The sequence below is a fragment of the Lemur catta genome, chromosome 5 (genome assembly GCF_020740605.2).
Source record: "Lemur catta isolate mLemCat1 chromosome 5, mLemCat1.pri, whole genome shotgun sequence".
Lineage (NCBI taxonomy): Eukaryota > Metazoa > Chordata > Mammalia > Primates > Lemuridae > Lemur > Lemur catta.
In genome coordinates, this window is record NC_059132.1 from 37,802,105 (window position 1) to 37,817,210 (window position 15,106).

The 15,106-nt window shown below is 42.7% G+C and overlaps 1 protein-coding gene and 1 long non-coding RNA gene across 2 annotated transcripts in view; both read right to left on the minus strand.

Annotated features, from left to right (window-relative positions):
• The window catches only part of LOC123638761, a 76,880-nt gene that overhangs the window by 33,795 nt on the left and 27,979 nt on the right, over window positions 1-15,106 (minus strand). The window contains exons 15-16 of the mRNA XM_045552591.1: window positions 14,281-14,380; window positions 14,124-14,182 (exon numbers count right to left, since the gene is read on the minus strand). Coding sequence (XP_045408547.1) covers window positions 14,124-14,182; window positions 14,281-14,380 — 159 coding nt within the window. The remainder of the gene's footprint in view (window positions 1-14,123; window positions 14,183-14,280; window positions 14,381-15,106) is intronic.
• LOC123638155 lies at window positions 3,383-4,937 on the minus strand. The gene is made up of 3 exons (XR_006735205.1): window positions 4,884-4,937; window positions 4,165-4,204; window positions 3,383-3,649 (listed from the first exon to the last, which is right to left on the minus strand). It is a non-coding gene; the product is annotated as an uncharacterized LOC123638155 (long non-coding RNA).

Below are 15,106 nucleotides of genomic sequence, written 5' to 3' on the forward strand. Positions count from 1 at the left end.
GTTAAAAATAAAATGCTATATATACTTAATTTCGTTTGTTAAATCACTTTAAAATTGTTAATAAAGACCTCTAGAAGGGGAATGATGAGTGTATTAGAAAGCAGCTAAAGTTCTGTTTTTCTGTTGCTACTCATAAAGACGACCTGGTGCGGGGGATCCCTCCAAGGAGTCCACCTCCCAGGCGGTGTGGGGCCTGTGGGGGGAGGACAGCCCAGCCCCGTGGGGGACAGGAGGGCCGGGGAGGCCAAGTCCAGGAAAGAGCGTTAACCCCACACCCTCCCGGCCCCGGCCCCGGCCCCAGCACCCATCCCACAGCCCCCTGTCCCAGCTGGTGATTCCCATTACCTTCGGTACCAATCTCTGCTGTCCAACCATGATGGATCTTCCCTCAGGATGTTCTCAACTTTAGATGCCTCCTCAAAGCAAACAGCGCAGTGGAACTCGGTTAGCTCTCTCTCAACGATCTCATAACAGGCCTCCGTGTAGGCCTTCTCAGGAATCTTGTCCCTGTGGGCCACCACAGCCTTCCACAGGCTGCCCTTGGAGGGCGACTTGCCCTCGCCCTCCTTCCTCGAGAAGGTAAAGAACTTCTTCATGGTGTTGGTTGTGGGCTTCCAGACACCTCACCTACTCCTCTCCCCCCCCCACCCCCCAGCCCAATCCAACTCAGAGAACACGGTCTGGACACAAGCTCCAAGAAAGCTTGTTTCCGACACAAAGTGAAGTGACAGGCAGAAGAGAGCCGAGCCGAGCCGAGCCGAGCCGAGCCAAGCGGAGTCAACCTGAGCCGTTAGACACAAGTGCGCATGCGCACCTCGGAACACCGTCCCTGCGCATGCGCACCTCGGAACACTGACCCTGCGCATGCCCGCCAATGCTAACGGACAAAACCGTTTTACCCACGCGAAGCGGGATCCGGTTGCCCAGCTCTGCGGCCCTCACGGTGTGGGTCTGGATGCTGCAGCTCAGATGCCTGTGCAAGCTGGGGAGGCTCGCCATGGGCTGCCTCAGGGTCCCTACAGATGTTCTGCAACTAGGGTATGCCATTAAGGCTCCTTGTACAGGGTATGGAGGGGGTTTCAAACCTGCAAATGGAGATCTACTATAGGTAGATTTCAAACCTCCATCTGGAAGTCTGTAACCCAGATTATAAGTTTTTTTGTGGACACAGCCTACATTAAAAAAAAAATTTTTTTTTAAGTATTATGTGCCAGGCATTGTAGTAGTAACTTGACATCAGTAAGATAATATCTTTTAAAAAAAAACTCTATCCAAGGTTCCTTAACATGGTCTATGACAAATACAATGCAAACTAGCACAAGCAGCAAACATCATTTGAATAAATGATCATACAAAATAAACAAATGTAAACTCTGTAATGATGTCTATAAAACAGAAAGAAAGAAAAACAATAAGCCATTTCAGAATGAGAGCTTATAAAATAAACTTAAATAGAGAGAGTTTTGGAGGCAAAACACTACCTGACTTTAAAATATACTACAAAGCTATAGTAACCAAAATAGCGTGGTACTGGCATAGAAAGACACACAGACCAATGGAACATAACAGAGACCCCAGAAATAAATCCACATGTTTACAGCCAACTGATTTTCAACAAAGGTACCTCTAATATTCAGTGGGGAAACGATGGTCTCTTCAACAAATGGTGCTGGGAAAACTGGATATCCATGTGCATAAGAGTGAAACCAGCACCCTATCCTATCTCTCATTATATACAAAAATCAACTCAAATTAGGCTAAAGATTTAAATGTAAGACCCTGAACTAAGAAACCACTTCAAAAAAAAAAAAAAAAAAAAAACCACAGAGGAAATGCTTCAAGATATTGGTATGGAGCAGGCTTCTGGGCAGAGGTTTTATGGAGAACACCTCATAAGCACAGGCAATAAAAGCAAAAATATACAAATGGAATTATATCACACTAAAAAGCTTTGCCACAGCAAAGGAAACAGTGAACAGAGTAAAGAGACAACTGCACGGGCCCAGTGGCTCATGCCTGTAGTCCCAGCACTTTCGGACACTGAGGAAGGAGGATCACTTGGGCCCAGGAGTTCGAGGCTGCAGTGAGCTATGATAGCACCACTGTACTCCAGCCTGGGTGACAGAGTGAGACCCTGTCTTAAAAAAAAAAAAAAGAGAGAGAGAGAAAGAAGGGGAGAGAGAGAGAGACAACCAGCAGAATGGGAGAAAATACGGCAAACCATTCAATAAGGGATTAATATCTAATATTTAAAATATACATGGAACTCAACAGCAAAAAAGCAAATAATCCAATTAAAAATGGGCACATGAACCAAACAGACATCTCTCAAAAGACAACACAGAAATGACCAATAGCTATATAAAAAAATGCTCAACATTACTAATCAGGGAAATGCAAATCAAAATCATAAGGAACTTTCATCTCACCCCAGTTATGATGGCTATTATCAAAAATACAAGAAATAAATGCTGGTGAGCATTGAGTTCTTTGTAGATTCTAATTATTGGTCCTTTATCAGATGTATAGCATGCAAATATTTTCTCCCGTTCTGTAGGTTGTCTATTGGCTGTTGATTGTTTCCCTGGCTGTGCAGAAGCTTTTTAATTTAATCACATCCCATTTATTTATCTTTGTTGTTGCTGTGATTGCCTTTGGGGTCTTCTTTATAAATTCTTCACCTAGGGCGATATCTATATGAGTTTTTCCAACCTCTTCTTCTAGAATTCTTATAGTTTCGCGCCTTAGGTGAACTAATGTCTTTTGTAACAACCTGGATGGAACTGGAGACCATCCTCCTAAGGGAAGTATTGCAAGAATGGAAAAACAAACACCACAAGTACCCACTATTAAATAGGAACTAAATGATCAACACTCATGTGATATATGCAGCAAAATTCAATGGAAATCAAGCAGGTGAGAGCGGGGAAGAACAGATGGGCTAAGTCACACCTAATGTGTTCAGTGCACATTATCTGGGCGATGGACACACTTATAACTTTGACTCAAACTGTACAAAAGTAATTCATGTAACCAAAATGCTTGTATCCCCATAATATTCTGAAATTTAAAACAAAGTCTACTGACCGAAACATTGATCACATCCATAACACAAAGCATCTAGAGTGGCATTTGACCAAACAACACGGCATCATAGCCTGGCCACACTGACACATAAAACTGACCATCCCATTCCCCCTTTGGAAAACAACCAAGCCCCTGGGACCTGTGCATACCTTTTGTGACTCTGTTGCCACTTGACAGTGTTAACAGCACCGTTCTCAAACACCCCTTGTCCTTTGGTTTCTGAGACCTTGTACAAAAATCCAGAGGTTCCCCCGCTTCTGTCTCCTCCCAAGACTTTGAATTCATTCCTCTACCATTTCTGCCAAGGCACACAGGTGAGCGAGGCTTGAGAAGTATGTGGGCAACAGGCTCTGGCTGCAGACCGGTAAATCAGCCATCGCCACACCAGGAACCGCACACCCTCAGAGATGAGCATGACACCACGTCAGCCTCGAGAGGCAGCTGCCTAAGCATGGCCCAGGGTGGGCAGAGGTGGGAGGAAGACCTTGCACGAGGAGCTGGAGCTGGGCGTGGAGGCACATTTAGGGGCTCACTTGGGGGAGAACTGGGTGAAAAGTGTTTCCTACAAAAGCAAGAATATCAGGGAGAGGAGAAGTGACAGTGTGTCATGGCACATTCTAGAAAACTCTAATAGTAAAGAGGAGGCTTCGGTACAGGGTAAGTAAGTATAGGGTAAGTAAGGTCAGGGCAGAAGATGAGGCTGAAAGAGTACAGCCTGGAGTGCCTTGCTAAGCGGGAGCTGTCATGGTATCCAGCAGGGTGAGTGGGCTAGATGTTGGCGTGGACCAAGAACCACAAGCAGCCAAATTATTGTTACTGGGAAAAGGAGAAGAACTAGGAGACGGCAGGGGAAGAGGCACAGTTGTGGCATTTCCCCCCACAGAATTAGGGAAGATGTAGGCTAGATCCTATAGGAGATTTCACTGGGAGACGCCACAAAACATCGGCAGGGAGAGAGTCAAATGTAAAATTCTGAGTTGCAGGAGCAGGCGGTGATGCCACGGCTCTGCAGGGGAGGGTCTGAACTGGGACAGGGCAGGGAAGCAGAGGACAGGAGTCAGTCGTGGACACACTCACCTGAGGTGTGTGTTAGCACCTGCTGGCCTCAGGAAGCCATCTGTGCCAAGAAGAGACAGGAACACAGGAAAGTAAAGAGAAAGCCAGACACCTCCCAGATGACTAACCAGAAACGGGGGCTGGGCAAGCAGCCAAAGAAAGAGGAGAAGCCAAGGAAAAAGAGATCATTTAAACAAAGTCAAATGCTACAAGGAGGTGAGCCTGGGCAACAACTGAAGAAAAAACCAAAAAGGCCCTGGGTTCAGACCTTGGGAGGCAGCTAGCAAATTGCAGGGGCTTTAGGGTGAATGGGAAGTCAAAGAAAAAAAACAAAAGGTCAAGCAAGCCACGTGGAAATCCTTGCTAAGACCTGGGGATACAGGGAACAGAAACAGCAGCTGCTGAATGGGAGGAGCCGCTAAGGGCTGTGTTGAACAGCTGCAGGAGCATCCAAGTGAGCTGAAGTTAAGGACCCGCGGGGGAGGAAGACGCAACAGCCAGCCACTCACTACGCTTATGGGGCAGAGACAAAGGGTGCCTCTGGTCCCTTTGTCACCACGGGTAAAACACTCAGAATATACTTTCCTTCTGAGTCACCCTGTAGTTATGTATGGTCTCCAACAAATGCCCCTGAAAGCAGCCTGTGAGAGCCTGAACCTTGGAGAGAAGCGGCCTTGCTCTCTCCTTGTCATGGGAAGCAGCCAGGGGCTGGAGGGATGCACAGAGGGAGGGTGGCTCACATGGTCTGCGCGGCTGTGCAGGTGCAGAAGCCAGAGTTCACCTACCGCCTGAAGACGAAACGGATCCTCAGAGGACAGACGGTCAGGGTGCAGAGGAACACCTGCGAAGACCAATGAGGCACACAGGGCAAAAGAGTCTGCGGGGGTGGGTATGGGGCTCCCCACCAGTGAAAAAGGAAGGGAGCCTTGGGCCAGAGCTGGGGACAGGCCCAGAAGTGTGGCAGTCTCCAGGGTTGGAGCAAGGTGGAACGAGGGAGCAGATCATCTCTTCCTCCCCCAAGGGCTGACTGTCAGCCCCTCCTTCTCTCCACATTGCCCAAAAATTCCTGCTTCCTGCCACTGCCCAGGCCAGGGCAGCTCACACGTCGCTGGGCATGGCACTGCTCAGCCCACTTTCACACTGGTCTGTGTAACCGCTGGACTCACATCAGTCTCCCCGGCTTCAGACTGCCACCCCTTGGGGGCAGGGGCAACATCACCTTGAATCCTCAGCACCAAGCACAGCACCCGGCACACAGTAGGTACTTGGGAAGGATACGCTGAGTATGACAGTGTTCAATGGAGACTCACTGATATTTTCAAAGAGATGTTTCCCAATATCTCAAACTCATGGTTTTTGAAACTTACATCAACCTATCCTCTATATCAGCTCTTTGAATCTTACACCTGCCACACTCTCTCAGAGCTGTCCTCTTTTTCATTCCTGGTACCACTACTCTCATCGAAGCCTTTATTGTGGCAATAATCTACCCTAGTATATTGAATTCCGCCTTCATGCTGCCACCAGATTAATCTCCCCAAACCACTGTGTTCATTTTATTATTCCCAACTAAAGGTCTTCAGTGGCCTGTTCTCACCTACAGAGTAAAATCCTTCTAATCAAGCTAGCGAAGGCATCTTAGTTTGGGCCTAGCCAAATTTAATTCCTGCTAAATACTCCATAATATTATGGCCTCACACAAATTCTGCATTTTTCTGCCCCTGTTCCTATATTCATGTTAGTCCCTTTTCCATAATCCTAGAAAACCCCTCATCCTTCAGGCTCTATTTCAAATGGTACCTCTCTTCCAAGAAGCCATCTCTGATCTCCCCAAAAATATGTCTCTTTCCTTCTCACAACTCCTTTACCCATGCTCAGTTTACAGCTCGTTTACAGCACTTGCCACGTAAAGCTTTGGTTTACAGTTAACCTGGATGTCTTGTCCTCTCTAGACCAAGTTCCTAACAGCTAAGATCATGTCTTACCCATCCTGGCATCCTCCACACAAGCCAACTCAAAGGTCTGTAGAGGAAAGTGCTCAAATGTATGCTCACTAGTCACTGGAAGTCATATATATTCTTCAGATTTACTTCAGTGAGGACAGTCAATGCAATGGCACTGAGATCCTGAAAACGCCAACTCGCCAGAAACTGTGAGCCCTGAACTGGATATACCTAAGTGGAATGAAGTTAGTTAACCTCATTCTTTTTTTTATCTTAAACAAAAAGTGCTCTTACACTTTAATAAAGCCTACAATAAGGTACTAAAACATAGCTCATTAAAAAAATTCTAAAGAAAACAGATGACAAAAGTGGAGTTATAAACATTTGTTTCAGGCAAATTAAACTATAAATTAAACTACATGATGTAACTAAGATCACATAATGAATAAACTGTGAAGTCGACAGTCTTTAATTTCACTTATCCGATCACGAAGGGATAAGATCATGATGACTTTGTAGATGATCTTAAATTATGTAGGTTTCATTTTTCTAAAATAAATTTAAATACTCAACTGTATATGCAGTTTCATGCACTCAAGCTTCACTAGAGCATTTATTTAGTAATTATCACATGACAAATATTTCTCCTCTGCTAAAGGTGACAATTTTGTTAAAGTGCTGGAGAAACTAGAATGTTTCCAGATCAAATGAGACCTCCCAGTAACTTTATTTTCAAAACATCAACACCATTTCCACCTGAACTATTTTCATCATTTTCAAATTAAATTTCTCCTTCCAAAAGATGAAGACATTTTTCAAAAAATCAATTTTACTTTTAAAATCGTAAGAAAGCGAGACCACTCCAAGTTGCTGAACATCCTGAACTTTTTACTATCGGACCAAATTTTAATACTAAAGGTTAACTTCTATGAACAAATGGATAATAACACAATTACAAACTACCAACATGCTATATTCTATTCCAACTCTGCAGTTCCCAGGGATTCTGTTTGGAGTGGAGCAAATTGAATGAGCACAGAGCCCCAAAGGACAGCTTGTGTGGCTGAGCCAACAGCAAACTTGCTTTTTATCTTCCTCTTTGGGCATTCAGACTGGTGGAAAAGGAGAATGGGAATTAGTCAAGGCTGACCTGCCCATCTCTTGGTCCTTCAGAACCCAGTGAGCCAATAGGAATGTCATTTCTTTCTGTTGGCTATGGCACTAACTCAGAAATTCCATGAAGTCGCATCTTACATTAAAGGCCGCTGAGAGCTCAAGTCAGTGCCCCAGGTGGAAACTGCCTGGCATCAACATTATCCCCCCCAAAACTCTTAAAGACGTGCCACGTTGGAGATATATATGCCATCTCTTGACAATCTAACACAGCAAGTGGTTTTTCCTCGGGTGTTGGAGAAAAGACAGTTCTTGGTTAGGGCATCAGATAAAGTGGCTGGCCTGGCTTCAGGTGCCACACTGTTGTTGTTAATAACCAGATTGGCATTCAGCCTAATTAGATGCTCATAAACAAGAGGTAGGTAGGAGCTGATATCAACTGAGGGAACAGATGCTCCCATCCTATCCAAACCCCCAGGGCACATGCCCACGGAGAATAGCACACAGAATCTCCATGTGATTTCAGTTATTTCTCCATGTTTTCTGTGTGCAGCACATATAACTTAATTCAGGCATGGCAGACATTACTAGTTACCTACCCAAGACCTATTCTCCCCTGCTTCGGTATTAACAGAACCCCACTTTTAGGGGGTGTGGTGACACACTCAGTCAAATTCTCACCTCCCTACATTCCTTTGCAACTAGGGTGAGCCATGTGATCCAGTTCCGGCCAATAAAATACAGGCAAAAATCTATGGGATTGGGCTTCCAAGAGAAGTGCTTCCAATTTAAAAAGAGGGAGGTGCTGGCACATGTATTTTTCCTTTTACTTTTACTCAATCCCTTCCTCCTGCCTGGTGTGGAAGAGAGAACTAGAGGTAAAGCAGCCATTCTGCGACTACACAATCCCGTCCCACAAAGGATGGCAAAACAGAAAGCTCAGAGAACTCCAGTCCCTGCTGCCGCACCACCAGCCTGGACACCTCACTCTGAGATGCTTCTCACAGGGGAGAAATAAAACCCCTATCTGGTTTAGCTGCTGGAGTCCAACTTCTGTTACATGTGACCAAACGTAACATGTACATTAATTCGCAGTTGATCCAATTCTCCATTAGAACTGGGATTTATTCCAATATTTTTAGTCCAGATTAGTCTTTTCTTCATAACCTCTTTTAGTCTTATTTTGATTTGGAGATTTATTATTCTTGTTTCCTCAAAAGAAAATAGTATCTTTTTCCAATAATGTAAATAACTCAAGATATGTGTGCAATGGTATTCACTACAGGTTTTTCTGTTTTGTTTTTTGTTTTTTTTGAGACAGACTCTCGGTCTGCTGCCCTGGGTAGAGTGCAGTGGCATCATGGTTTACTGAAACCAAAACTTCTGGACTCAAGTGATCCCCTTGCCTCAGCCCCCCGAGTAGCTGGGACTACAGGCCCGTGCCATGACACCAGGCTAATTTTTGTATTTTAAGTAGAGATGGGGTCTCGCTCTTGCTCAGGCTGGTCTTGAACTCCTGACCTCAAGCCATCCTCCTGCCTCGGCCTCCCAGAGTGCTAGGATTACAGGCATAAGCCACCACACCCGGCCAAGGATGGGCTTTTTTACACTACCAATTTTATTTCTTTATTGATTACTCTTCTTAAGTAACTTCTGGTAATGCATATTCATCTAGAAAGTTATGCATTTCATCTAAGTTTTCAAATTTATTGACATCTTGCTGTCCTTCATATATGCTTATGACTTTTAATATCTCTATGAATATGTTATTTCTACATTTCATTACAAATTCCAGTCGTGCCTTTGATATTATTATTTTTCCTTGCTTTCTATTTTATTTCAGATTTAAAGATTATTACTACCTTTTTAGTTGTTGTGGACTTGCACCATTGCTTTTTTTTCTACTTTGTCAATCATGTCTTAATTTTTGCCCCATGCTTGCCCTTATACATTAGAATAATCAGCTTATCAAGTTTCAAAAAAAAAATCAATCCCTGCCAGGCCTTTGAGAGTGGTGGATTGAATTGCTTTATTAATTTAGGGATAATTGACACCTTTATGTTATTGAGTCTCCTTATCCACTGGTCCTGATTTTACTGATAATGCATTTATGGTTTCTCTATCAAGCAGAACACTAGCTTTTGGGCTGATATTTCTCATATTACAGAATAACTAGTTACTACCTTATTAGGTTTTATAAAAATTCAAAAGCAGATGTAAAATATCTCTCAAACGCTTTTTGAAATTTATAAAGATAATCATAATGATTTTTCTCCCTAGATCTATGATAATTAACGTATTAACAGATTACCTAATATCAAACTATCTTTGCATTCCTGGAATAAATCTCACTTGGTTATGACATCCTATTCCTTTCATAAGCTCCTAAATTCTGTTTGCCAATTTTTTTTTTTTTTTTTAGAATTTTGCCTTATTTTAAGTGAGATTTTCCTGTACTTCTTTGTGTAATTTTTGTTGGATTTGGGTATTGTAATGCTAGATTCATTAAAAAATAGGGCATTTTTATTCTTCTGTGTGCTGGAATGGTTTCAACAGCACCCAAATTATCCTTCTTTTAAGGACGAGCAGAGCTCCTCTGAGCTGCTGGGTGGTTCAGGAAAGCACAACTTTGGCAACTTTCTCTATCTCTTTTACGAACATTTGTCTGTTAAGGTTTCTCATCTATTCGGGAGTCCGTTTTGTTAAATTGTATTTTCCTGGAAAATCTTCCAGTTACTCCAGGTTCTCATCAAAACATGGATGTGCACAGACACCTGACAGTTAACCTGTTAAATGAGCTACAGTTTCTGCTTGATCCACGCATTCCTCCCACCCTGAGTCTTCCCTCTCTAACTGGCAACACCATCCATCTCACTGCCAAAGACAGAAACCTAGGAGACATCCTTAAGTCTCCTTCCTTTACTTATTACTTCTATCTACCAGTGATTTATTAATTCTAGCTCTAAAATATATCTGGAATCTCTCCATCTCTCACCTTCTCTACTGCTACTCTCCTGCTTAGAGCCACCATCTTGGACTCCAAAAGCCTTCCAGCTGGGTTCACCTCTTCTATTCTTCACTCCTCAAACCAATTCTCAACACAGAAGCTAGAATAATTTTCTTAAAACATTAATCAGATTGTATTGCCCTCACCCAAAATGCCTTTGCTTAAAACTCATGTACATTTTCCCTCATCCTTAGTGTAAAATTCAAACTCCTCAACATGGTCAATGAGGCCATACCTCATTGAGAGACTACTATGCTCCCAACTTCAAGTAACTGTCCCCCTCACATTCTCTGTTTCTCAAAGATGTCAACTTCTCCCCCAACCAATCCCACTGCTTTAAACTGTCCCCAAGTCTCAGTCCTTCTTCTCCTTGAGACTTCCTCTTAAGTATCACTTCATCAGAGAGACCTTTGATAACCACCCTATTCTTAAGGTGACACTTCACATCATCGCTCTCTGCCAAAGCACCTCGTTAGGATCCCTCAAGGCACTTACTAACCTGCAATTATTTTATCTTTTTTCTGTCTTCCTTCAAAAAATTTATTTTTTAATGGGGGCAAGAACATGTCTCTGTGTGTTAACCATTATACAGGCTGAGCATCGCTAATCCAAAAATCTGAAATCCAAAATGCTCCCAAATCTGAAACGTTCTGCATGCTGACTCAAAGCAAATGTTCACTGAAGCATTTTGGATTTCAGATTCTCAAATTAGTGATGCTCAATTGGTACTTATTCTGCAACTATTCCAAAATCTAAAACACTTCTAGTCTCAAGCAGTTCAGATAAGGGATACTCAACCTGCTTCTCCTGTTTAGCACAGTGCTTGATGCAGGGCAAGCACTCATTTATATAAATGCCCAGACCCAAAAGGATAGTTTCTAGGATGGAGGAGATTATGAGAAAGGAAGAAGTTCAGCTGCAGAAATGTAATATGGAAAAAGCAGTATGGTATCTTTTAGAACTTGTTTTCCTCCACCCCAATTCACCTTGACTGAACAATGCAAATCTTTATACCTACCTGAGGGATGCAATAATCAAACCAGGCTTTGGCTTTCCTTATGAAAGCTGCATTGGATTAAGCCCGGAAGAAATTGGTCCATCTCTTCTTATTATATTCACATTAGGCCATTTTAAAACAAGAACATACATCTATGTACATACATTTATCACAGTGTTATTTCACAGATCATTTATTACTTGATAATGGAAGAGGAACAATTCAGGATATCAACATCACTGACCCACAACATCTGTAGAGGTATTTCATGGCCACCATTCAGAGCACTGAATCCCTAATTCCTTGTAGCTCTGTGCTAGGGGCCGAAATAATCTAGTGGAGGGATGTTCTTCTCATTTCTCTTTCAAAACACTTAAGGCCATCATCACTGACATGAAAACACGGTAGAAGGACAGACACTGAATACCTGTTCGACATTGACTGAGCAAATTAACCTCTCATAAGGCCCTCGCACAACAAGCATGCAGCCCAGGGCCAGGCATTCACAGGTATTCAGGGTGAGCTTAGAGAACCACCACCATCCCTCACTGGCAAAGCAAAGGGCAATTTTTTTCGGTGTTTGCCAGGGAAGAGAGCAAAGGCAAAACCCTGAAGGAGGCATATTTAGAAGAGATGTTTTCTTTCAGGTATTCTAAATTCACACAGGGGCCTCTTATCAAAGGGAGATAAATACAAATAATGATTAATACCTTACAATGTTAGAAAAGACAGTTGCCTAAAATTTGACGTTTAGCCAAAATAAATGAATTCTACCGGTTTCAGAAGACTAGGGGATATAATCTTCTCCAATGTTCAATGGCTTTTTATCAGCCATTGTCAAAGTGTAGTCTGGGAACCCCCTAAGGAACCAAAGGTTCTGTGAAGTCAAAACTATTTTGGGGGCCAGGCGCAGTGGCTCACGCCTATAATCCTAGCACTCTGGGAGACCGAGGTGGGCAGATCCTTTGAGCTCAGGAGTTCGAGATCAGCCTGAGCAAGAGCAAGACCCCCCGCCTCTACTAAAAATAGAAAGAAATTATATGGACAGCTAAAATACATATAGAAAAATTAGCCGGGCATGGTGGCACATGCCTGTCCCAGCTACACGGGAGGCTGGGGCAGGTAAATCGCTTGAGCCCAGGAGTTTGAGGTTGCTGTGAGCTAGGCTGATGCCGTGGCACTCTAGCCCCAGCAACAGAGTGAGACTCTGTCTCAAAAAAAAAAAAAAAAAAAAAAAAGCTATTTTGGTAACAATGGTAATGGCATTAAGACATTATTTGCTTTTTTCATTTTTACTCTCTCACAAATGTACAGTGGAACGTCCCAGAGGCTACAAGACTCACAACAGATTAAGCTGAGAAGCAGATACGACAATCCAGCTATCTTCTATAAGCCAGACATTAAAGAGATTCACAAAAACAAAAAGCAATGCTTCTCTTCTCACATGTTTATTACACAAAGTCGTTATTTTTCATAAAAATGTTATTTCTATCAATCTGTAAATATATTTTTGAAATCTCAGTCTCAATTTTTAATATGGAGAATATTCACAGATATAGCCCACAGAAGCAGAAGCTCTTTGGGGATCCCGCAATAAATGTTAAATATGTAAAGTGTTCCTGACTCCAAATTTGAGAACCATGCACAACCAACCACGGGCCTTCAATGAAGATGTTTTAAAAGGGTATCATCAGGCCAGGCGTGGTGGCTCATGCCTATAATCTTAGCACTCTGGGAGGCCAAGGTGGGAGGATCGCTCGAGGTCAGGAGTTCAAGACCAGCCTGAGCAAGAGCGAGACCCCATCTCTACTAAAAATAGAAAAAAATTAACCTGACTACTAAAAATATACAGAAAAAATTAGCCGGGCATGGCGGCGCATGTCTGTCGTTCCAGCTACTCGGGAGGCTGAGACAGAAGGATTGCTTGAGCCCAGGAGTTTGAGGTTGCTGTGAGCTAGGCTGATGCCACGGCACTCTAGCCTGGGCAACAGAGTGAGACTCTGTCTCAAAAAAAAGGGGGTATCATCACCTTTAATCATGTATAATGCCAGAGAGAGAGAGAGAAGGAGAGAGAGAAAGGATTTTGAAAATGGTCCATACAGTCATTATTATTAATTGTGTTAACTGAAATAAATGGTAGGATGGATAAGTCAAATTTGAAGATTTTTTTTTTTTTGGCTTTAAAATATATGGCATGACCAGAATTATATCCTTCCTAAAACCATCTGACTTAGATTTCTGTAAAAGCAGCTTATTCTTAACTGCAAGATAAAGACTGAGCCATGACAAATTTATAGACGGATTCCTTCTGATTATTCAAGTGGGGCGAGAACACTAGAATCTTCCCTGAGGGCAGAGATAGAGACGTAACAGCCTCCACTCTCTGTTTCCCCAGAAGAGAGGGCAATATTCCAGAGGGACAGACACAGCAGCCTCAGGATGTACACTAATTACAACAAAGGGAACTGTGGCGGGTAAAACCATTTGTTGTTTAAAAAAATCTGTGTGTAAATATGTTGAAAATATATACAAATATAAACAAAACATACAGAATATAGCCTGTCAAAAGCACAATTTGATGTATAACTAAAAATCAACTGTTTACTCAGAAACTGAAACATTCTGCTCAAAATCTAATCATTTTAATTTTTTAAAATACTGCTTAAAAATAAACTATTGAAATCAAAAACACAGAAATTTGGATGATCCTGGTGGGCTTTTCAAAATTTCCCATTCTCCACTGGTATCATTGGCCACACTGTGTCCTCAGGGAGGGGACTCAGAAGTGGCCAAGTTTGAAAAGAAGTAGCTACTCAGCTGCTTACATGAGTTGTACCAATACCGACAGCCCATACTCTAGCTAAAGCACTACCTCATGTTTCAACTAAAATGCTTCTACAAAGAACACTTTCAAAAGTACCTCAGCACTTGCAGATCACAGAACAATTTCAGATCAGCAGACTGTTTCCCCGCGAACTCCTAAAATTGAACAAAAGATTTGTTTAAGTAGTTAGCAGTTATTTTTCTCTGGAAAAGATCTCAAATCACAGAGAACATTCCAAACAGAGAGAATTTACCAGAGCGTCCTTTTCAAGGTGTTCCAGGGGCTGAATATCCTTCTCAAGATTGCTCAACCCTTGAAGAACAAAATTCTGAAACTTTTCTAGCTTATTGAGTCTGACAAATGTAAAAACCAACAAACTTCATTAGGACTACTTGGATGTGACAAAAGATACTCTTAATTAATCCTCTAATTATAAGATTAATTCAGATTCCTCTCCAGACATTAACTGTCTTGAAAACATGTGGGCATTTCCTGTCTCTTCTTGCCCTTCCCTGTTCACTCATTCCTGGCCTCAGAAACCTAACCACAGTCTTTCAACAGCAGCGCAAAGACAGCTGGTGTTTCAAACATTAACTCGTAGCAGAGCACAGGACAGACGACTCCATGGAAGAGGAGTGGAGGCCGACCATCCCTTCCTACCTTCCACTTGCTCCCCCTTCCTCTTGCCTTACGCTGGCCTGACAGCTGTCATCAGGTAAGGGCTAATACATTCTTTTCCCACCTCTAGGTTTTCGCTCTAAAACTCTTAACAGTTGCTATTCTGTGTCTGAGCTCCATGTACGTTGCTTATTTGCTTATTGTTTGTGTTCCCCATTAGACTACATGTTCCCTGAAGACAGGAGCTCCTGGTGCTTGTCCTTACTGTGCTCTCGCGTGGAGCACAGGGCCTGGCACCCAGCGTTGCTTGGCGTGCCTTTGTTGAACCAATACATGACGGAGTGTATCCCCACCAAAGATAATGAGAATTCCACAAATCCAAAGCCCTTCTGGGGCTTGTTTCGACTATCAAATGACATTACATGTATATAAGAATTTGAAAAGTCTTACAAATTTCTATT